This window comes from Podarcis muralis, chromosome 3 (assembly GCF_964188315.1).
Source record: "Podarcis muralis chromosome 3, rPodMur119.hap1.1, whole genome shotgun sequence".
Taxonomy (NCBI): domain Eukaryota; kingdom Metazoa; phylum Chordata; class Lepidosauria; order Squamata; family Lacertidae; genus Podarcis; species Podarcis muralis.
The window spans coordinates 23,691,411-23,713,288 of record NC_135657.1 but is presented as its reverse complement, the minus strand read 5'-3'; the positions used below and the strand labels follow the sequence as shown (position 1 = coordinate 23,713,288).

Sequence of the window (21,878 nt, the reverse complement as noted above, 5' to 3'; positions counted from 1 at the left end):
ATTTTTTTTTAAAAGGAACCCAGTTATGTCACCCCTTGCCTGCAGAGCTGGCAGCCCCTCGCCCCTTTTCGAACCCTCCCTTGGGGAGTGCTCCCTCAGCCTCCTTTCCCCTCTCCTTGAGAGTTCTCTGGGCATCCGCAGCTGCCACCCCTGGTCTCTGAACTGTCCCCCCCCCACAAGAGAGGTGCCTCCTCACATTGCCCCACAGGGGCCTGGTAAGCACCCCCTGGCCAGCCCGAGGCACCATTCGCCTGGGAAGCTTGCAGCCAGGGCTGCTGCAACAAACAGCTCTGCAAGCCTTTGGGAGGCAGAGAAGCAAGAGGGCATCAGAGGAGGGAGGGAAGGGAAGGGGGACAGAGGCCAGTGTTGCCCACGGCACGCCTGACCATCAGTCAAGGCATCCCAGGGTGCCACAGTACACTGGTTGAAAACGACTGCCTTAGAGTGTTAAAAGAAAAGGTAAAAAGGTAAAGGATCCCTGGACGATTAAGTCCAGTCAAAGGCAACTATGAGGTTGCGGAGCTCATCTTGCTTTAAAGCCAAGGGAGCCGGTGTTTGTCCACAGACAGCTTTCTGGGTCATATGGCCAGCAAAACTAAACTGCTTTGGAAGCAATGGGAGACCGTGACGGAAGCCAGAGCGCACGGAAACGCCGTTTACCTTCCGGCCGCAGCGGTGCCTATTTATCTACTTGCACTGGCATGCTTTTGAACTGCTAGGTTGGCAGAAGCTGGGACAGAGCAACAGGAGCTCACCCTGTCACATGGATTCAAACCGCCAACCTTCTGATCGGGAAGCCCAAGAGGCTCAGTGGTTTAGACCACAGTGCCACCCATTATGGCAGGACTCTTCATTAACCACATGTACATAGATGGCACCATATAAATAAATTCCAGGCGTTCTCCATTTTAGTCTGGCTAATTTCACAGAAATTGCTCAGAAGGGTGCCTGCACATTTCAGCTCCTTGCAGAAAAAGGTGCCTTATATATGCAGCAAACAAACAAACAAACAAACAAACAAACAAACAAACGTGAACCTGAGACCAAGGGGCTTCTTTTCCACATACAGCTGCGGAATCCTACGCCTTGCCCCCCAAACGACTTATTCCCGAGCAAGAGAGCAAAGGACACACCCATCAGAAGACAGCAGCAACTTCACAGTGCGCACATGCACCGAGACTGCAACTTAATGGTCCGGCGCTTGCTTGCTTGCGACATACTACTCGACTCAATTCAACCTGTTGCAAGACAGACCGCGGACCCACTTGCCGGTTGGGACCACGGAGCGAGCCCGGTCTTGGCGCCGGTGCGCCGCTCTCCAGGCTCCGCTCGGCCTCGCGCTGCTCCCCGCGCTCCCGCGCGCGCCAGCCCCGGACCCTCCTCCTCCTCCTCCCCCCACCCCCGCGCGGCGTGCGCAGCGCCACCATCGCTGGAGGGGAAGCCCCGGCTGCCAAGTGGGGCGGAGTCGGAAGCGCGAAAGCAAAGAGGGCTGCTGCGGGGCGGGCCTGAGAGCGGCAGCAGCTGCTGCGCGAGGGCAGGAGCGAGCGAGCGGGCGCGCAGGCGGGTAGGCGAGCGGGTACCGGCCGCTTGTCGCCCTTGCCCAGCTGCGTGGGGAGCAGGAGCGGCGGGTGGCCCGACAGCCAAGCAGCGCCGCGGCTTGGGAGAGCCCAGCCGGCAGGCGGGCAGGGCGAGCGAGCGAGCTCCTGCCCCAGGCACCCAGGGAGTAGCTGCCGCCGCCGCCGCCAGCCGCCGCCGCGACGGTGAATGAGCTGCTCCCTCACTCCGCCCGCCGCCTCTTCCCAAGCGACGACAGCAGCTCCGCGCGGGGCTCCTCTGCGCCCAAGATGGACGGTTTCGCCGGCAGTTTGGGTAAGTTGGGGCGCCTGGCTGCCCCTCGGAGGGTGAGCAGGGAGAGAGGTGCCGCGCTGCCCCCTCGGGCGGGGGTGCCTCGCTCGAAGCAGGTAGGGAGGGAGGTATGGACTCCCCGCCCCCCAGCCCGGGATTTTTCAGGTGGAGGCGTGTGTGCGTAAGGAGGAAAACGCACCGCACTTCTTCGCCTTGATCTTTTATTACTGTGATCCCCCCGCCCCCCTCCTTGAGGGTTGACGTGTAGGGTTACCTTGATGCAGTTCCCATCTTTCTTCTCGCCGTCGCTTGCTCGTCCCCCAATATCTCCTTCTTCTCTTCCTGAACTGCCTAGCAAAACCCCTTCGTTTCTTCCCGCCCAGGAAATGCATTTTGGTGAGGAGGTGCATTTTTTGGGGGGGGTGTGTGGAAAGAGAACCTGCGACGGGCATCGGAGGGAACCGTGTCAGTCTCTTGGTCTGCCTCGCGAGGGACGGGGCCGCCTTCCCTCCCTTGGCTGAAGTGTGGGGAGGGGGTGTCGACGAAGAAGACAGAAATCTTGTTCCCCCACGCCCCTCGCGTACCCCCCACCCAGCCTTGAGGAAAGCGCTGGGAGACATGCATGGTCTAGATCTCGTTATCATTTGGTTGCAAATGGGCGTTTCAAAGGGAAAAGCGTGGGGTGCCACCTCACGCTGTCGCCGAGCCTGTATCTTTTGCAAAAAAAAAAGGAACAAAAACAAACACCACCAGTCACAATATGGAGTAAAATGCTGCCTGGAGAACGAAACTAAATCCTTTGGCAGTCTTGGTTGAGGTGTACAGTGTGCTTATCTCTCTCTGCTCTTCTTTTCTCAGAGGTTTAATTGGCTGATGCACCTGCTTTCCTGTGCATCCAGTACTTGCACTGCTTGGTGTGTGCAAAGGGTTGGAGATTATGGCATGGGAGTTAACGTCGATGAACCTGTTATTTGCCCTTAGGCAGTGAAGCTAAATAGTGTTTTCACTTTTGTCTAGGGCTTCACACGTCTTTGCTGTTTTCCCGGCTCACCAGTGGCCTTGCTGAAAAAGATTTAGGATGCAAGTAGATGGGATGCTTTAGTGTGACCCAATGTGGGCTGATTTTCTTTAAAGTGGGGGTTGTGCTTCCAATGGCCTTTAATGTTGCAACATCACACCCCTTTTCCAGCCCATGCTTTACACTCCTTCCTCAGAATCTCTACTCCACAGTTGTTCTTGCTACTGCTTGGAGTTCACCTCTGATTATGGAGCCCTGATGGGAGAGAAATACTTTTGGGTGGGAAAATGTAGGCTGGATGAGAAAGGCCTCAGCCTCCCTTGCCTGCCCATGTTGAGCCTTAAATCTTCCTTCCGCATTGTAAGGAACTGAGAGTGACCTGACCACATGACATAATTTGCCACTGTAAAAGCTACTTTATCTCTCTGAAATAGACGCCCGAGGAAGGAACTTGTCTTAACTGACTGTGTGCAGACAGTAGTTTGCTGGAGAATGAAGTGTATTGTACAAAAGTTGTTTCCTGTGATACTGTATGTTCATTTTCCCATATTGCTGTGGGGTCAAATTGTTTTAGTCTTTTGCAGTTCTTCAGATGCTTTTTGTGAAAGATGGAATAAACTCCCAGCAGTTAGCCTGGCAGCCAGAATTTAGATACGATCATTGTAGTAGTGCCCATGAGTATCTCACTGGCTGTGTTTGAACGTCACACCATAGTTTACATTTAACTAGTCAATATTTCTCCTCAAACCACAAGCAGAGAATAAACCGTACTGATGCTTTGGAGAGGAGCAAACCATGAGCCTGTGTTCATAAAGCACGAGAAACCAAGGCTTGCGGTTTGTTGCTATCTACAGGGTGAAATAAAGCAGTGATGTTAGAGCAGCGTGTACTACCACACTTCTCATTTGTGTTAAGTCATACTTAAACATTAACTATTTGGATAATGTGACATGTAAGCAAGGCCTTCCTATCTCTCTGCTTCCACCCCAACAGATCTGGAGCAGCTACTAACACCTTAAAATTATTTAACTAGGAGGAATGAGTGCATACCCACATTTATGTACATTGCCTTTTACAATCGAGCAAGAGGTCAGAATTAATGCAGGGTTAAATCTCAGCAATGACCCCCTGCCATTAAAGAGCATTTTAAAATTATTATTCCATTCTGTGAGGAACTCCACTGCTTAGACCATTTGTCTGGCAAATAATCACGACTTGGGTCTCTGAGCAGGACTAGGGGAAGTGGGTGCAAATAGAATAGAATCTAAGTCTGCAGACTGTAGCTTCCTCACACTTCTCACTTCAGCCTCTAGTGAACAGATCCTTCGGGTTTTGTATTTGCAGAAGTGCAACCTTTCTTGAAACATTTCTGCTTTTTGAATTATAATCGAGGGATGAGGAGTCTGTGCCCCCCCCAGTGTTGTTGAACTCCAGCTCACATCAGTTTCAGCCAACTTGACCAGTCACCAGGGAGCTTCTGTTTTTATCACTTCTAATATGCTACTAATGATAAGCTACTAATAACTCTTGATCAGGGCAAAAATATTGCATTGGCCTTCATAGGAAGATAGTTCCATAGCTCCGGAGAAGCTTATCGCCTGCATAACCTTGGAATGTTCATGCAGAATTTCACCTTTTCTTTCCCTCCTCAATTTCCAACCATGTGATCAGTTTTAATCTCCACAGAGCCGAATTTCATAAATCAGCTTATCTTTTTATGTAAGAATTTGTCACAAATATAGCTTGTTCTTTTTTTACTTGGCAAGGTCCCAAGAATAGAGATACACATGTTGGCATTGGGCATACAGAAAGAGCACCGACCAGCTTCTGATCTTAAGGGACATGACCTCAGATGTGTCATGTAGTCCTGTTGAAACTGGAGATGTGCATAGCTAGTGCTAGCCATAGTTAATGGTATGGACTCAGTATTTTAGCAAGGCATAACCGAGTGTACCCTTAGTTTACATGTTAACACTCCTTCACGCACACACACAAAAGTCCTTGTATTCAAACAAAGTTCAAACAAACAAACAAAATATTGCATGCCTGGTGTCAGACTACTGCTCTTTTCAGTAAAATGTCATGTTTCTGTGTGCAGCTCCAGCTGCATGCACTCTGAAGTGTTACTGTCCAGACATGGGTATATGCCTTCATTATGAAGTAGGCCTGCTTGAGTGTAATGGGACTTGATTAAATGCATGCCATGCTTTTTATGACTGCTGCCTTAGGTTGAGTTTATTCATTTTGTAAGGTCAGTTGCCTGTTGTTGTTGTTGTTGTTGTTGTTGTTATTATTATTATTATTATTATTATTGGGGTAGGGGGAAGAGGGGTAGAGCCTCACTAAGTCAAAGTCTTTTGAGAAGCCAAACTTTCAAATTCTGGACCAATTAAGTCCCTTCTCCCTCCTGTGGGCTTTTGCGGGAGATGGGGGAATTCCCCCACCTCCTGCAATAGCAGGGAGAAGGTCTGGGAAAAGCGCACAGGCTGCGTGCAGCCTGTCCGCTGCTCCCAGAGCTGGGGGGGGGGTGTTTCATATTTCCCCCCTTGATTTCCCCCTCTGAAAACTAGGTGCGCCCTATAGAGCGAAAAATACGGTATGTGATTGCTTTACTGGTGTGTTGTGATTCTGTAGAATTGCTTCCTCCCCATTTCCCCCCCAAGCTTCTACTCTTGCAGTAGTGAATTAAGTTCAGGAGCTTGAGTGAATGTTCTGCCGAACCACCCCCAGTGTGTGTATACTAAGTCCCAATCTAGGAAGACAAACCTAGGAAGGTTTATCTTCCTAAATTAGGAATCAGCAGTTGAACAGATTCTCATGTGTCTTGCAGACTCTGCTTTCCTTCTCATCCATCAAGAGTGTTCTGAAGTGGCTGGGGTGACCTGAGAGCCAGAAAGGCTCCTCTCCCCTGTTGAAATCCCATGCCAGCTGTAAACTCACAGGGTGGGATTAGGCAAATCACACTTCCCCACCTGCAATATTAAGATGATAATACTAGCTTACCATACATGGTGGCCTCAATTATAGTGACTGCATTTATTACCTGTCTCTTTCAAATGGAGAGCCAAGGTAGGCTAAAGATTAATAAAAGAGCCATTAAAACTCCTTTCTAGTTTAAAACTTGCCACCATATTGGAGAATTTTTGGCCAGTCTCCCTGTGTTCTATTCCTGGGCAAGGTGCTTTAACCACATGATAAGTTATCAGTTCCATGTTTGGGATGATATACAGGTTAAATAGTTCCATTATTAACATAAACCATTTTTAACATTGTGGTTTAATTGTTGATGGCTGCTCTGGGGTCTTAGGACGAAGAATGGGTAATTAATACAGATGACTTGCAACTTGGGTGGGGGTTAGGTTCTGGGGATTGTGCGTAAAGCTGAAATTGCATATAGCTAGAACCATCCCGAAACTGCCCCTGCATGAAAACCCAGTGTGGCTCTGTGCCTTAAAGGTAAAGGTAAAGGGACCCCTGACCATTAGGTCCAGTCGTGACCAACTCTGGGGTTGCGGCGCTCATCTCACTTTATTGGCTGTGGGAGCTGGCGTTTGTCCGCAGACAGCTTCTGGGTCATGTGGCCAGCATGACCAAGCTTCTTCTGGCGAATCAGAGCAGCGCACGGAAACGCCATTTACCTTCCCGCCGGAGCGGTACCTATTTATCTAATTGCACTTTGACGTGCTTTTGAACTGCTAGGTTGGCAGGAGCAGGGACCGAGCAATGGGAGCTCACCCCATCATGGGGATTCGAACCGCCGACCTTCTGATCGTCAAGTTCTAGGCTCTGGTTTAACCCACAGCGCCACCCTGTGCCTTACATGCGTTTAATTAGTGCAGTTGCGGATGGCTGGCAACCAAGTGGATAAAGCTGTGATCATGCAAGTTAAATGCGTTATTATTATTACTACTACTACTACAATGTGAGACATGGTAGGAAGGTATTTCTGCTGATACTGAATCTTTATACTGAGACAGAGGACTGGTCCATCTAGTTAGATATTGTCTATGCAGTGGCTCTCCAGTGTATTAGGCAGAAGTCTTCTAGCCCTACCTGGAAATGCTGAGGATTGAACTTGGAACCTGGAAGTCACTGTTCCGGTTTGCGAACAGTTTTGACTGTTGTGCTGCTAACTTGCGCCCCCCCCCCCCCAATTGTAAATGAAGCCTTCCGTTTCTGATTGCAGTGTTCTGAGGGGATATTTGGTGCTTTTGTTTTTGCTGGGATTGTAATTTTTTTTTTTTTTGCATTTTTGTTTGTGTGGCTTTTTCGTTTTTGTGACCCAGAATTGTGACTTCGTTCTTGTGACTTGTTTTTGTGACTGGAACCCAGTTCAGCTACTGATTGATTGATTGATTGATTGTGTGACTGTGGAAATGGGTAAAAGCCCCCCATCCAAACAATGACTATCATTAGTGCAGGTAAGTTTTTTTTTTAACCATCTACATTATTGTCTTATTTTATAGTACAGTACTGTGGTACCTCGGGTTACATACGCTTCAGGTTACAGACTCCGCTAACCCAGAAATATTACCTCGGGTTAAGAACTTTGCTTCAGGATGAGAACAGAAATCGTGCTCTGGCGGCAGGAGGCCCCATTAGCTAAAGTGGTGCTTCAGGTTAAGAACAGTTTCAGGTTAAGAAAAGACCTCCAGAACGAATTAAGTTCTTAACCCGAGGTACATAGATTATTGCTTTCATTTTATGGATCAATGGTCTTGTTGGATAGTAAAATTCATGTTAAATAACTGTTTTAGGGGTTGCTTTTAAAAGTCTGGAACGGATTAATCCGTTTTGCATTACTTTCTATGGGAAAACGTGCCTTGGTATTGGAACGGACTTCTGAACGGATTAAGTTTGGGAACCAAGGTACCACTGTAAAGGATTTGGAACTTGCTCTCCAGGGAAGATTGGATGGCTGCTATACCATTAACAGTCTTTGTTTGTTCGTATTGTACAGACATTCCTTATTTAAGAAAACTTTGGTTAGGCTTGCTGGCTGTCTTGAAGTCTTTTTGAAGAAAGATGGGATGAAAATGTGCTAACAGATAAACCCATAAAAAACAGTTAATAGCTGAAAAAGTGAACATTCCTCCAAAAAGGATATTCTTTACAATCTTTCAGAAGGAAAACATGTGTACACATGTACTGTATTAAAAGCTATGATGAGGGGGAAATAAATTTCAAAATACTCCCTCTTTGTCTGAGGTACATATAACACCACAATGTATAAATTCAGTTCTGCAGCCCTACACTAAAACCCATAACACTTTCATGTTGGGTTTTCTGGAAAATGTTACTTATTGAAATGATCTTGAGCGTGAGCCTAACCCTCTAGGTTTTAAAATGTTTATCCTGGCAGTTGGGGCATCTGCCTGAACCAAATCGGTGAACCATAATTAGCAGTATGCTGCTTAAATCTGGCTCCCTGCCTGTTATTCCATCCAGTCTCAAATAATTTTCCTGGGCATTTTGAACCCTGTGATCAAGAAAGTACGCAGAATGAAATTATAATGGCTCCATTCCTTTTTCTTAAAAAGAATGTATTTTGCCTGTGGGTGACTCATGCAAAGATGATAGTTAATATTTATGAGCATCTTTATTCCAATGTTGAGGTTGATCAGCATATCAAAGAGCAATAGTATTCGGTCAACCCTTTAAATGCCGCCCTCCTACCTTTCTAGTATGCCTAAAGAAAATACATTTTAAATACACACACACACACAGGCAGAATATGCTTATTCAAGGTTATAAAATCACCGCTGAGTTCCTTGTTCTTGTATGGAAATGATTTTTTAAGACCTTATCGCTCGTGTGAGTATTTCTTCCATTTGTAATTGTGCTGTTGGTGCTTGTTGCTGTAAAGAGAGCCTACGTGTGGCAAGCATTATCGGATCATGTCTTGTCCTTAACACAGAGCTCAGTTTCAATATGCTCGTTTCTGAGTTATATTTGATTTTTAAAGTCTTCTGGTCTAAGCCAAATATTCTAAAATGAAATTTTTCTCATCGCATAAGCTTTTTCTGGAGGACAAACGGTTTTAAGAAATGGGCCCTTCCTTGCTTCATCACCTGTTGGCAGTCCGGGCAACATTAACAACTGCACTTCATGGTGCTGTGAATGCAGGAAGCAATGGCCTTGCTCTGATGTGGCTTTATGTCACCATGTAGACAAGCTACAAATGAGAACAACGATTCTTACCCTCACTCTGCTGCCAGGCAATAATGGAGAGGTATATTGCGCTGTGGGTTAAACCACAGAGCCTAGGACTTGCCGATCAGAAGGTCGGCGGTTCGAATCCCCGTGACGGGGTGAGCTCCCATTGCTCGGTCCCACCTCCTGCCAACCTAGCAGTTCGAAAGCACGTCAAAATGCAAGTAGATAAATAGGTACTGCTCTGGCGGGAAGGTAAACGGTGTTTCCATGCACTGCTCTTGTTCGCCAGAAGCGGCATAGTCATGCTGGCCACATGACCCGGAAGCTGTACGCCGGCTCCCTCGGCCAGTAAAGCAAGATGAGCGCTGCAACACCAGAGTCGGTCACGACTGGACCTAATGGTCAGGGGTCCCTTTACCTTTACTTTTATATTGCTGTCACCACTACTGGTAAGATGAGCTACTTAAAGAATTGGCCAAAGTGGTGGAGAGCATTGTCTTCACAGTCTATGAAAGGACAACATTGTTGGGGGTTTATTTTGTCTAACCGTACAAACTTTTCAAACATACGTAGCTATATTCTAGGTTAAGATCTGGCACGTGGGCATTGCAGATGTTTATACAACTAAAGCTCCTTATAAATAGCTAATGATCGGAATGTTTTGCTTTTCCACATCTGCATGCTATTAATTATTGTTATTATTTGTTTGTATTTTTCTCCTGCCCTTCTTCCATGGATCTGATGGCATCATACAGCTCCCTGCACCCCATTTTATTCTTGCAATAGCTCTGTGTGGTGGGTTAGGGGACTGGCTCAAGATCATGCAGTGAGCTTTTACTATTAATTAGTCACCGCACAGCCTGTTAGCCACTATCCTGTACCAGCCGTGTTTGAAGCCTCCGTTGAATCTATCAAAACTTATTGCTAAAAATGTTGGTGGAAGTATTGTGCGATACACTTGGGAACGGTTCTAGCCCTTTGATATCTGCAGCACTTGTTGTCCTTACAACTAAATATTGGTATCAAGGGTGATTCCAGTTCCTTCTCTCCCTCCATCTTCTTATAGCAGTTACAGTCGTACCTTGGTTCTCAAAAGCCCCGGAACTCATACGTTTTGACTCCCGAACGATTGAAAACCGGAAGTGAGTGTTCCACTTTATGAATGTTCTTTTGTAAGCCAAACGTCTGACAGGGCTTCTGCAGATTCTGAATGGCTGCAGGAGCTTCCTGCAGTCAATCAGAAGCCACGCTTTGGAAGTCGAACGTTTCAGAAGTCGAATGGACTTCCGGAACGTATTCCGTTTGACTTCCGAGGTACGACTGTACTTTGACTGCAAGCTTACCACATTTTAACAATGCTCTCTCTTCCTAATGGGCAGATGCCTAAATGTTTAGCTTTGATGTGTTAACAGAATGTTTGTGCAATAATAATCATTCTGTATGCAGAAGAATCGTGTCCAGGGAAAATCCTGAGCCTTGATTGGATAGTTCCGTCTGCATGTAGAAACCTCTCTCACAGAAATATTGAACATACTGTAGCTAATGTAAGGGCTTCATAAGCCAGGCATGCATACCTATATGAGCATTCTTCTTTTGCAACGCAATAGGTCCTTCCTCCTATCTTTTTATGCATTCAGTTTCAGTTTATTGTTGTGTAACTTTATTATGCCTAGCTGGTACCTGCTAATAGTAATTGTCTGGGCTTCCATGTTTTCTTAACGCCTTGGGAATCTTGTGTAAGTGCATTTGCTTAAATACCTTGCTGGGAAAGCTGCAAATTCTTCAAGCTAATTAGCTAGCCGAGAATAAATTGTCACAGCTATTGTGAGCATGTGTTTTCCCAGTGAAGTAAGCCTTTTTGCAGAGCCAGTTGCCTCATTAATAATTCCTCCTGTCATTGTTATCTGGATGTCAGAAACGTTATTGCAGATGGTGCCCTGACAGTACAGGCAGAAATACCTTCCTACCATGCCTCTTGCAGTTTGAAATATTTGACACAGCTGTCCTCTGAATTTGGACTTTCTAGTGGAAACTTGTGAGATCAAACAAATCCATTTCTACAGATAATTGCTGAAAAATTGTGCTTGAGATTAGAAGTAAAGAATTGTATGTAAGCCGTGGGAAACTGCTGAAGTCTTAGCGTTCTAGAGGGAGGGTATAAATGCATATGTTGCAAGCTAGCTTTCACAGCTGAAGCCATTTATTTATTTTCTTTCATGGAATCTTAACTAACTCTGTAACTTATGCCCATTTTTGTAACCGCTTTGCGGAAATACAGTGGCGTAAGAATGGGAATGTCTTGGCACTATTGTGACCGAAAACTGCTTGTGACCCCCTTTAGCAAAATGTGTTGTACTGCTGTGGGCCAGGGGTTAGTAAGTTGGGACTTTGAGCTTGAGAGAGCTGGGTTCAAATCTCAACCTTCTCTGTGAATGCATGGTGTGGCGTTAGGAAATTTGCTTTGGTGTTGCATCAGAAAAATATATACAGCAGGTCACTCCTGCAAATATCCCTGGAAATATTATATTAATTAGCAGATCTGGTTGAGAAACATGAGGTTGTGAGTATAACTATCAAATACAAATTCTTAGTTGCTAGCACAACTTTTGTAGGTTCCATAGATGAAAGACACACTTAGAGAACACATTATGTACATTTTATTTATTAAGAGAGTTCTGTACTGTCCTTTGCCAAAGATGATTATAGGGTGGTTTACAAAAAAACCTAAAGTAACATAAAGATACACACACATACACATTATGTAGAATAATCAAATAAAAAACAACAACAACCCAAGACAACTGCAAAAGTTGGTGAAACGTGTGGTTTTTGAATGGGTGTCTGAAAGAATACAAAGTTGGGATGAGATCCATCTCAGTGGGGAGGTCATTTTACACGAAGGGAATGATCTCCTAGTCTTTTAAACTCATGATTAAAATCTTGTTAATGGGGGTCTTCGCATCATGGGTGTGTGTGTGTGTGTGTTAACCCATAAAGAAAAGAACAAAGTAGTCTTTATTTTTATTTCTTTATGAGTGCCCAATATTTCATTAAGAGTTTCTGCCTTCTCAGTCCTGGGCTTCTGACCCATGCACTCTTTCTGTCCTTATTTTAAATACTACCTACAATATTATTTTAACAACTTGGAATTATGTGAGCCTTTCTAGTGCATCCAGCTAAATTGGCAGGCTTTCAACCAGAGCCAGTGTGGTGTAGTGGTTAAGAGCAGTAGTCTCGTAATCTGGTGAACCGGGTTCGAGTCTCCGCTCCTCCACATGCAGCTGCTGGGTGACCTTGGGCCAGTCACACTTCTTTGAAGTCTCTCAGCCCCACTCACCTCACAGAGTGTTTGTTGTGGGGGAGGAAGGGAAAGGAGAATGTTAGCCGCTTTGAGACTCCTTAAAAGGAAGTGAAAGGCGGGATATCAAATCCAAACTCTTCTTCTCTTCTTCTTCAACTATGTCCTGGGAACATGGGAGGTTGATGGCTTAGTTGGTTGAAGGAACGCTGTCAAGTACATTAAGCACAAAAATTTGGCTTACCTTGAAGGGGATAACTTTTTGGATGGATTTATCCATCCTTCTGAGTAAGGACATGCGGATGTGTATGAGAGAACAAATTTAAGTATTTGTCGAGCACCTAGAAAGGATGTGGTAGAAGAGTGCAGATTTCTCCATTTGCATTTAAACATTGTGCTTTCTGTCTGTAGTGTACAACCTAGAGCACTAGCCCTGGAAACACCCTGAAAGGTCTTCTCACAACCATTCTTGCAAGCCATCCCATGGGTGTGGAAGGCTGTAATCTCAAAGGGTAATGATCCTGTGCCATATGGGAGGGGGAGATACAGTGAGGGACTTTTGTCTTCTGGGTTTCTGGGGTTTTTCCCGTTGTTATTCTATCTCTCACAGCTACAATAAACCTACCATTAAAATTATGGACTGGTCATTTCTTTGTCAGAGGGCAAACGGGCAAATTTAGCAGGGAATCAAATACTTTTCCCCCTCACTGTACACAGTGTCTTTCTGACTCCTTGGGCAAATTCTATGAAACCACTTGCCTTAAGGGAAAACAGTTCTTAAGTATTCATGCCTTTATTAGTCTGTACCCTTTTATTTATCCAATGCAAAGATAAGGAAATGCATGTCATACAGAATATATACCGGTAACTCTTCTGTTCCCTTATAATGTATATATCTAGAAACAAAATTCCAAAGAAAGAGAGTTGAGCCAAGTAATATTCTGACTCCCACACAATGAACCTTGAACTACAAGGGTTCTTACGGATTTTGGAATGAAATGGGATTTTCTTGTCACCGGGAACCTTAGTTTAAGGAGCCCTGAACTGCTAACCATTTTTATTTATTTATTTCTGTTTGGAGCTGAATACATCCCTTTAAAAACAAATGAGCTATGCACTGAATATGGATTTCAAGGCAGTAGAGAAACTGGGATGACATGAGGCTGCCACAAGGTTGAAAGGGGTCAGAACATCCACTTTGCCCAAGGGCAGGGTCATTTTTCAGTAAATTGTTTTGCAAATTTGTTACTTGCATTTATAGTCGGCCTTTCTTGTGCAGAACTGAAAGCAGCATATGTGAGGTTCCAAGGTCATCTCTAGATAAGCACTGGTCACATCCTGGCATTTTTTTGTATAAGCAAGGTTGCTGTGTCACGCAACTGCCGAAACAGTTGCTGCAGTTAACATCTACATGTAGTTGTAGAGGCTTGTTACTAGTTTTCCTTAGGATAAGCATGCTACCTGTCAGTTCCAGTATTTCTGCTTTTAGCTTGAAAACATCTGAGTCTCCAACAATCTTGATAACATTTGCTCCATAGGCCTGGGGGTTCTATCTCATCAGTGGCCATTATAATTTGTTTGAGTGCATTCTGGAGTTGAACACTTAATGAGCATCATGGTGGAATTGAACAGTATTGAAACATGCCCTTGAGATACATTTTTTCATCTGGTGGTGCTTCTGCTTCTTGGTTTTGTGACATTTGGAATGAAGGAAACTTGTTTGGGTAATGTTATATGCTCAGGGGTTTTTTTTCCAGCCGGAACTCAGTTCCAGCACCTCTCAAGTGGGCGCCATTGCCATTATAAGAGGACAAGGGAGGCGTTCATGGTGAGTTCCAGGACCTCATTTTCTAGAAAAAAAGCACTGGTTATGCAGAGATGACATATATAAGGGCATGAATCTGACCACTAGAGTCTGGGTTTCAGATGTTTGGGAGCTATGGGCCGTTTTTAAAACAAACAAAAAATCACCAGGGGCCTGTAGGAAAATTTACAATTCAAAGCCATATAGTTTCTGTCAACATGTGAGTAGCTTCAATTTTTCAAGAAGAGAAATATTCCCTTGCATTGCCAATGCCAGCTGTAAACATCTGCCTGAACGCAACATAATTTGTTTAGAGCTTCCCCCCTCTTACATTATGTAACATGGGTAATAAAACCATTTACCTGTCTTGTTTAAACTTGATGATATATCTTACGTAAATTGAATCTTTGTAGTTTTCCCACATTTAAATTAGTGCAGCTGCTTTAGGCTGTGTAGACACACCTACCACCTTGTAAAACGTTTTTTCCCCGTTGCTCGCGGTGAAAACGGAAATGAGTTTCAGAGCATATAATTTTGAAATTGGAGGAAAGTGTAGAAGTGGTTTTTAATACTGCTCCATTTTCAGGAACTTATTTGGAATATGTAATTTACTTGGTCAAGAACAAGATGGCCGGGCTGTTTTCAGTAAGCCTAGTCTTCTTCCCTTCTTTGGCGCTCACTCGTAGCCGAGTAAGTTTGCTTTCCATGAACACGGTCTTAACAGTGAGTCCGTAAGTGACTGTGGAGGCCAATTCTGGATCCACACGTCCTTCCACAGTGGGGACGCCGGAGTTGATCACGATGAGGGTTTGCCAAACGTGCCTTCCTCTTGGCACATTTCACCCTTTTGTCCTGTGTTTGAGTGTCTTCAAAGCCCATGACACCTTTGGTAAAAGCTGTTATTCAGTTGTAGCGCTCGCAGGCCAGTGTTTCCCAGTTTATACTACTTTTTAAAGATTTGCCTTGAGAGAGTCTTTAAACTTATTTGTTGACCACCAGCATTACGCTTTCCGTTTTTAAGTTCAGAATAGAGTAGTTGCTTTGGAAGACGATCATCAGGCATCCGCACAACATGATCAGTCCAACGAAGTTGATGTTGAAGAATTATTGCTTCGACAGGTGATTTTTGCTTCTTCCAGTACACTGGCATTAGTTTGCCTGTCTTCCCAAGTGATGTGTACAATTTTTCAGAGACACTGTTGATGGAATCTTTCAAGGCATTTGTAAGTGGTCCGTGTTTCACAAGCATACAGTAAGGTTGGTAGTACAATAGCTTTGTAAACAAGCATTTTGTTTTCCCTGTGAATTTCCCCATCCTCAAACACTGCACCTCAATCAGGAGAAAGCTGCACTCGTAGAGCTCAGGGGAGTAAGCCTAGTGAACAGCTAGTCACTAAGAAGGAGGAAAGAAAAAGAACTCAGATCTTGTATCATTTCCTTATGAGGGAAATAGCTCTTTCAAAGAATATAGGATGTCTAGTAATTGACCACTCCTCTTTCTATCCACCCTCCTTGCTTGTGACACTAGTTTATGTAGAGCTGCTCTGATTTTTTTTTTTAAAAAACAGTGTGCTTTCTAATATTGTTTTGTTCCAGGTGATACAAACCAGAAATTTTCAAGCAAAGCAGTAACGTTTTACAAGTCTACCTAATTATATTTTCTTGCAGTATGTAATTGCTGGAAACCAGCATTTTGTATGGAACTCCTCAGACTTTCTTAGATTAGTCACTCCACCCCACTCCCTGAGTTGAAGTGATTGCTGTTAATATGGATAACATGTGACTTTGCTTATGCAAATATTCTGCTAATGTGCTCTGTATAAGAATGCCAACAGTGGTTAGCTTTTTTGTTTTTTGTTAATGAAGTGAGTTTTCAGCAGTGGAATATGTTTGGCATGCGCTTGTGCCAGAATGTGTGAAACTGAATTATTTTTTTGTTCTTTAAAAAAAGATGATTGCCTAGTTTCTTACATTAGTTATGTGTTGGCAGACGAGGACCCAGTAAGACAACTCTGTTTGAGGTAAAGAAGTTATGTAGCTTTATGTGGATTAACCTGAAAATGGGAGTTGATACAGGTTTTTCTACTACAGAGAAGTGCTGCTTCCCTCGGCTCCCCTCTGTGCTCATTCCATATCAAATGCCAATTATCTCTTCTTATTTGTCCCTTCTATTATTCTTCAAGTAGGATTCTCTTTTCCACCCTCACTATGCCTTCTGCAGCACCGTGCATCTGTATCTGTTCAAATGTATTTCTGCTTTATTTCATTTTTAAAGAAATAAACAAGGTGGTTTTTTTTTTACTCTTTAAAAATTGCTACAAGAAGGAATTCAGCTTTGTGACTTAAACAAATCTGGAAAAACAGGCTTTCTTCTTTACTAGATCTGGGGAGAAAATTCTGCTTTAGCCTAAAATGTTCTGAGCGCACTTCTACAGTGGGCTTACTCCTGAACATCTGTATGGAAACTTTTATTAGCTATTTAAACAAATTCAAAATAAATTTTAATGTGCCCCTAACCGAAAGGGTTATGTCAACAATTAAAATATTCAAATATCTACATGGGGCAGCTAACAATTTAAAAATTCATCAAGCTAGCATAATAAAATAGTTAAAAGAGATTAAAAAACAACACCACCCAGGGTGGAATTATTGTATTTGCTTTCACGTAGAATTTAAAATCCAGGCCATTTCTAGCTGCTGCCTCCGCAGTTCAGTATTTTGAAGTGAAATTGGTAACTGTTGGAGTGTCTGTTTCTGCCATGTATGCTGACAAACTTCAGTGGTAATTGGTTGGTACTGCTTTGTCTCTGTTTCAGACTAGAGCAGTGTGCCCTAGTTACATGTTAAATGGCTTTTTTCATTTTTTTAGGAGGTGAACTCTAGGCCATGGGAACACCAGAAGGACTGTCAAGTGGTGACACTGCTACATGAGAGGGGAAGCGAATAGCCTCTATCACTCACACATACATGCAAGCACATGCATGTACACAAATGCACACTCTCCTATTGATGTTTTTTGAGGGGAGGGTTTCATGGTAACTCAGCTGCAGGCAGTACTCTCCATCCCCTGCGCCATGGAAAGAAGCATTGCATTGCATTGGTGAAACACACAAAGGGTAGACAACTGCAATATCTGAAATAACACTTTCTTTTTAGTTGGGTGGTGTGATGAGCACAATAACTGGATCAATTATATTTGTCATGCCTTTGCTTTCCATTGTGGATGCTTAGGATATGTGTGACAAGGCTGGTAACTGCATTTTATTTCTAAAGCATTTAATGCTTTAATCTCCTTTAACAAATCTAATTGATTTAATACATTTAATATATTGCAAAGCCTCAGTGGCACTTACATTTCAGTTTAACAAACAGAATCTATCCCCTAGGACAGGGGTCTGCAACCTTTAAGACAAAAAGAGCCACTTGGACCCATTTCCGAAGAAAAAACAACTGGGAGCCGCAAAACCATTGCGACATTTAAAACAAATATATCTCCGGAGCCGCGATCTGACAGCGGGCGGGAAGGTGACGTCGGGACGGTGTGTGACTAACACACGCACTGCCCCCATGCGACGTCACAGCCAGTAGAGCGCCCGCCACAGTGGGGAGTGTCTGGGTGCACAATGTGCCTCCTCCCCTCGCTAGTATCCGCCCAGGAGCCGCGGCAAAGGTGTAAAAGAGCCACATGCGGCTCCGGAGCCGCGGGTTGCAGACCCCTGCCCTAGGAAGATGAGTGGTTAAGAGCGGTGGACTCGTAATCTGGTGAACCGGGTTCGCTTCCCCGCTCCTCCACATGCAGCTGCTGGGTGACCTTGGGCCAGTCACACTTCTCTGAAGTCTCTCAGCCCCACTCACCTCACAGAGTGTTTGTTGTGGGGGAGGAAGGGAAAGGAGAATGTTAGCCGCTTTGAGACTCCTTATGGAGGCAGGATATCAAGTCCAAACTCTTCTTCATCATCCTGTTGTAGGGAGCATCAGGAGCTGTCAATGTCACCTGTCCAGGTGTGTTGCCCGGGCCTGACCCTCTGTAATGTATTTCCAAGGCAGAAAGAGATGGCCATAGCTTTGTGGCAGTTACGAGAACATTTCTTAGACTGCTAATGAGGTGTAGATGGATATCACCCAATGGGTCTAGCCAGTGCTACTGATCTGACTAGAACATGGGGCTTTTCCACATGACCTGTTTGTTAAACATTCTTTCTCATTTGCTTACACAAAGCTTACACGGAGGTTAGACTATGTGGTCTTATTTACTGAGAAATCATGTGATAATTTCCATGTGAGTTACATTTCCAGTTATACATTTTAACTGTAACTGAAGGCATTGTTTAATAACATATAAATGCGACACATTGCTCACATATGTTTCCTCTGGACAATTTTATTTATTTATTTATTTATCTAGCATTTGTTTGTGGGAGGAGAATGTAAGACTACACGTTTAAGCCAGAATTATCCTGATTTGCTTGTGCAGTGACTATACGCTTTCTCCATTAGTTTGTAGATTTTTGCTTTTTGGTGCGTTTCCCTGTCACTTCCCTAACTTCAAAAATACAGTTTCTTTTTAAAAGGGCTTGAATTGCTCCCACAAAATATTGACGTTGTGGAGGTAGCCATGGTGGGAACTGCTAAGGTTTAGCCTCCATGTTCCCTCTGCTGGTTCATAAGCCTCAAGTGGATCTGAAGAAGTGTGGGAACGAGCGAGGAAGCTGACCTCAAGCAGTGGATGTGCTTCTTCTCAACAGATCAGGGATGAGGCATGCCAGACGAGAGGGCATAGGTTGCTGCAGGAAAAAGGAAGGACTGGGGGTTCCTCCAGGTGTATTTTCATTAAGTGAACAAGGCTTTTCAGATCTGGCAAATAAGACTGACAAATCAGCCTGGTCTCCTGGGGCAAGCAAGGAGCATCTGGGACTAAGCACTGAGGGGTTGGACCATGACGAAGTGTCACTATCCCCACTTCCCTACACTGCCACCAGCTTCCATCTATGGTACCAAAAAGCCAGTGTTGCTTATCTGCCTATAGAGTGGTACCTTGATTCTCGAACGGCTTAGCTGTTGAACAAATTGGCTCCCGAACGCCGAAAACCCAGAAGTAAGTGTCCCGGTTTTCGACCGTTTTTCGGAAGCCGAATGTCCAACGTGGCTTCTGCTTGAATGCAGGAAGTTCCTGCAGCCAATCAGAAGCCACGCCTTGGTTTTCAAATGGTTTCGGGAGTTAAACGGACTTCCAGAACGGATTAAGTTAGAGAACCAAGGTTCCACTGTAAAAGGTGTAATCTCCAAGATAGTCTAATGAAAATGTTAGGATTAAGGCTTCCAGAATTGTGTAAATGTTTACACTGTTTTTATATGTAAATAGCTTGAGAACTTTTTTGTTGGAAGAGTGGTGCTGTGTTAGAGCGAAGTCAAAAACTACTCCTTCCCCTCACTCTTCTCAGCCAATTAAACTGGGTCTCAGCCTTTGTTTGTTCTTTCTCTCACGGTGGATTGAAGGGGAGTGATCCGTACTTCATGCTAGAATCCTATGGGCTGATACAAGATTGTACTGCAGATCATTTATCTGAACAAAGGCCTTATTCGGAAGAACTTTATTCAGCCCTAGTTCAACGCACACTTATTAAAGAAACCTCTTGTCCTGTGAAAAATGGCCGTCAGTCTTTGCTGGGAGCTGGAGCAAATATATATATATATATATCTGAAGCTGGTTACAATTGCGTGGGAGTGTTTCTGGTTTGGAAAGCTGGCCTCTGGTCTCCAGGGAGGCTTGGAAAGGCTGCCAGCTCTTCAAGGATGGTGAGGGCAGCAGCTCCCCCTTTGATGACAGTGAAGAAAGAACGAGGAGAGTTGTGATGGCTTTTGGCATTGTGTTCTGTGAATGGCATCCAGTGGCTTCTGTTCGCTTGTACTCTGGCTCCTAACTGCTAACTCAGCTCTTGTGCAGTGACTTGGAATTTTCCTTCCTTGACAGCTAGTCCCCGGCCCTTGCAGCGCTGACAGGAAAAAGCCAGGATTCGACACCATCTGGCCGCCGCCGTACGGCATGCAGTGCAACTCTTCCTCAGAAATATTTTCACTTTCGTTAATTCTGAGTCTGGTCGACATGCTTTCCATATTCCCTTTCCGTGCCAGAGACTGTCATGAGCTGTTTCCTTTCCAGATGATTTTGTGATGGCGTTATAGTAGTGTTTCCCAAGCATTTGAGGCACACTCTCCCTTGCACCCACCCTGCTTTGTAAACTGCCAGCTTAATACTTTTATATCTCCAAAGCGTCCTTGTTTGTGCAGTAGTGAGGAAGAAACCTCAGACCTCCGGAGATTTAGCCCTCGATACTCTAGTCTCCTTAGACCATGCCCCTTCTTCCCAGGCCACAGCCCTCACCCGTCCTGCTCCATGCTTTCCTTGAGTGCTTTTGCTTGGCTGGAGTTTGTCCTTAAACTGTGACAATGCCTCTTTTCTTGCCTGAATGGAGAGAGGCACCTCTGCCTTATGTGTGGCTCAAATGGAGCCTCTTGGAAGAGTACTCAGATTGAATAAGGTTTCCCGCCCTGTCCTAGGCTCCATCTGCACTGTACATTTGAAGCATCAACAACATCCCGCTTTAAACAGTCATGGCTTCCCAAAAGAATCCTGTGCAAAGTGTAGTTTATGGATGCTGATACTTGTTGGGAGACGCCTGTTCTCAGAGCTACAATTCTCAGAGTGGTTCCTCTTCCCAGAGAACTTTGGGAAATGTAGTGATAGGCAGGAGGGAGCAATTTGAAAGTTGTGGAGAGAGGCTTAGGAGCCAGAAATGCATTGCATTTTGCTGTATTATAATATGAATTTGTGGCATTCAAGCTGTAATGCAAAAGTCATACAGCAATCTAGCACAGCACCAGAAAAATTGCCCCAACAGGCATAAAAAAATTGAGTGGTCCACCTGTTTAAGTGGTTGTGGAGAGGGGAGTTTGAAAACCACTGATTTAGGCAACTTTATGCAGAATAAGGCTGTCAATGGCTACTAACCATCATGGTTGTATACTACCTCCACTATTGGAGTGGGTATGCCTCTGAACACCAGTTTCTGGAGAACACTTGCGGAGAATGCTGTATGTCTCCAGAGTACCATCTTCTGGAGAGCAATAGTTAGAGAGAGATACAGCCTGCACATTCTACTTCCTAGAGATACCTGGTTTGGCCACTGTGGGAAAGGGGACGCTAGACTAGATGGACTTTCTGTTTGATGCAGCGGGTTCCTCTTATGTTCTGTGTTTCTATGTGGATCAGTGTTCTGGCCATTGGTTCTTGAAGGAGGCGATCCTACATGAGATAGATGACCCCATCCAGAAAAAAATATAGCCAAAGCAACAAATCACACAGGCAGAAGTTAATTAGATTAGGGTTATGCAGACCTCATATGGGATCTACCTTGGTTTTTACTCAAACATCGATACTCATGAATTGGGAACTGGTGCAAAAGGCATACATTTACAATTAAAGAATTATGAGCCTACAAATTTGTTTGGACATCCAGAACTGAACTGAGCTCACAGCCTGGTTCAGCCTTCCTCCCAGTTTTTCTTTATTTCAGCAGTATAATTTAGGGGGTTGGGAGGGAGGTTGTTGTTGCTATTGTTAAACGATTGGGAATTGGAAATCCTTGCCTGAAATCACCCATACTGGTAGATCCCAAATCTACCTTCTGCCCACCCCTGGGCACCCCTGATTTACGTACCTCACTAGTATTCTCAAAGTCAAAGGTGCAGCATTTATA

At 44.5% G+C, this 21,878-nt stretch overlaps 1 protein-coding gene across 1 annotated transcript in view; it reads left to right on the top strand.

The window, feature by feature from the left end:
• The first annotated feature begins 1,511 nt into the window (after nucleotides 1–1,511).
• Nucleotides 1,512–21,878, top strand: part of EML4 (EMAP like 4) — a 158,653-nt gene continuing 138,286 nt past the window's right edge. Inside the window, exon 1 of the mRNA XM_028724780.2 lies at nucleotides 1,512–1,869. Coding sequence (XP_028580613.2) covers nucleotides 1,845–1,869 — 25 coding nt within the window. The 5' untranslated portion in view covers nucleotides 1,512–1,844. The remainder of the gene's footprint in view (nucleotides 1,870–21,878) is intronic.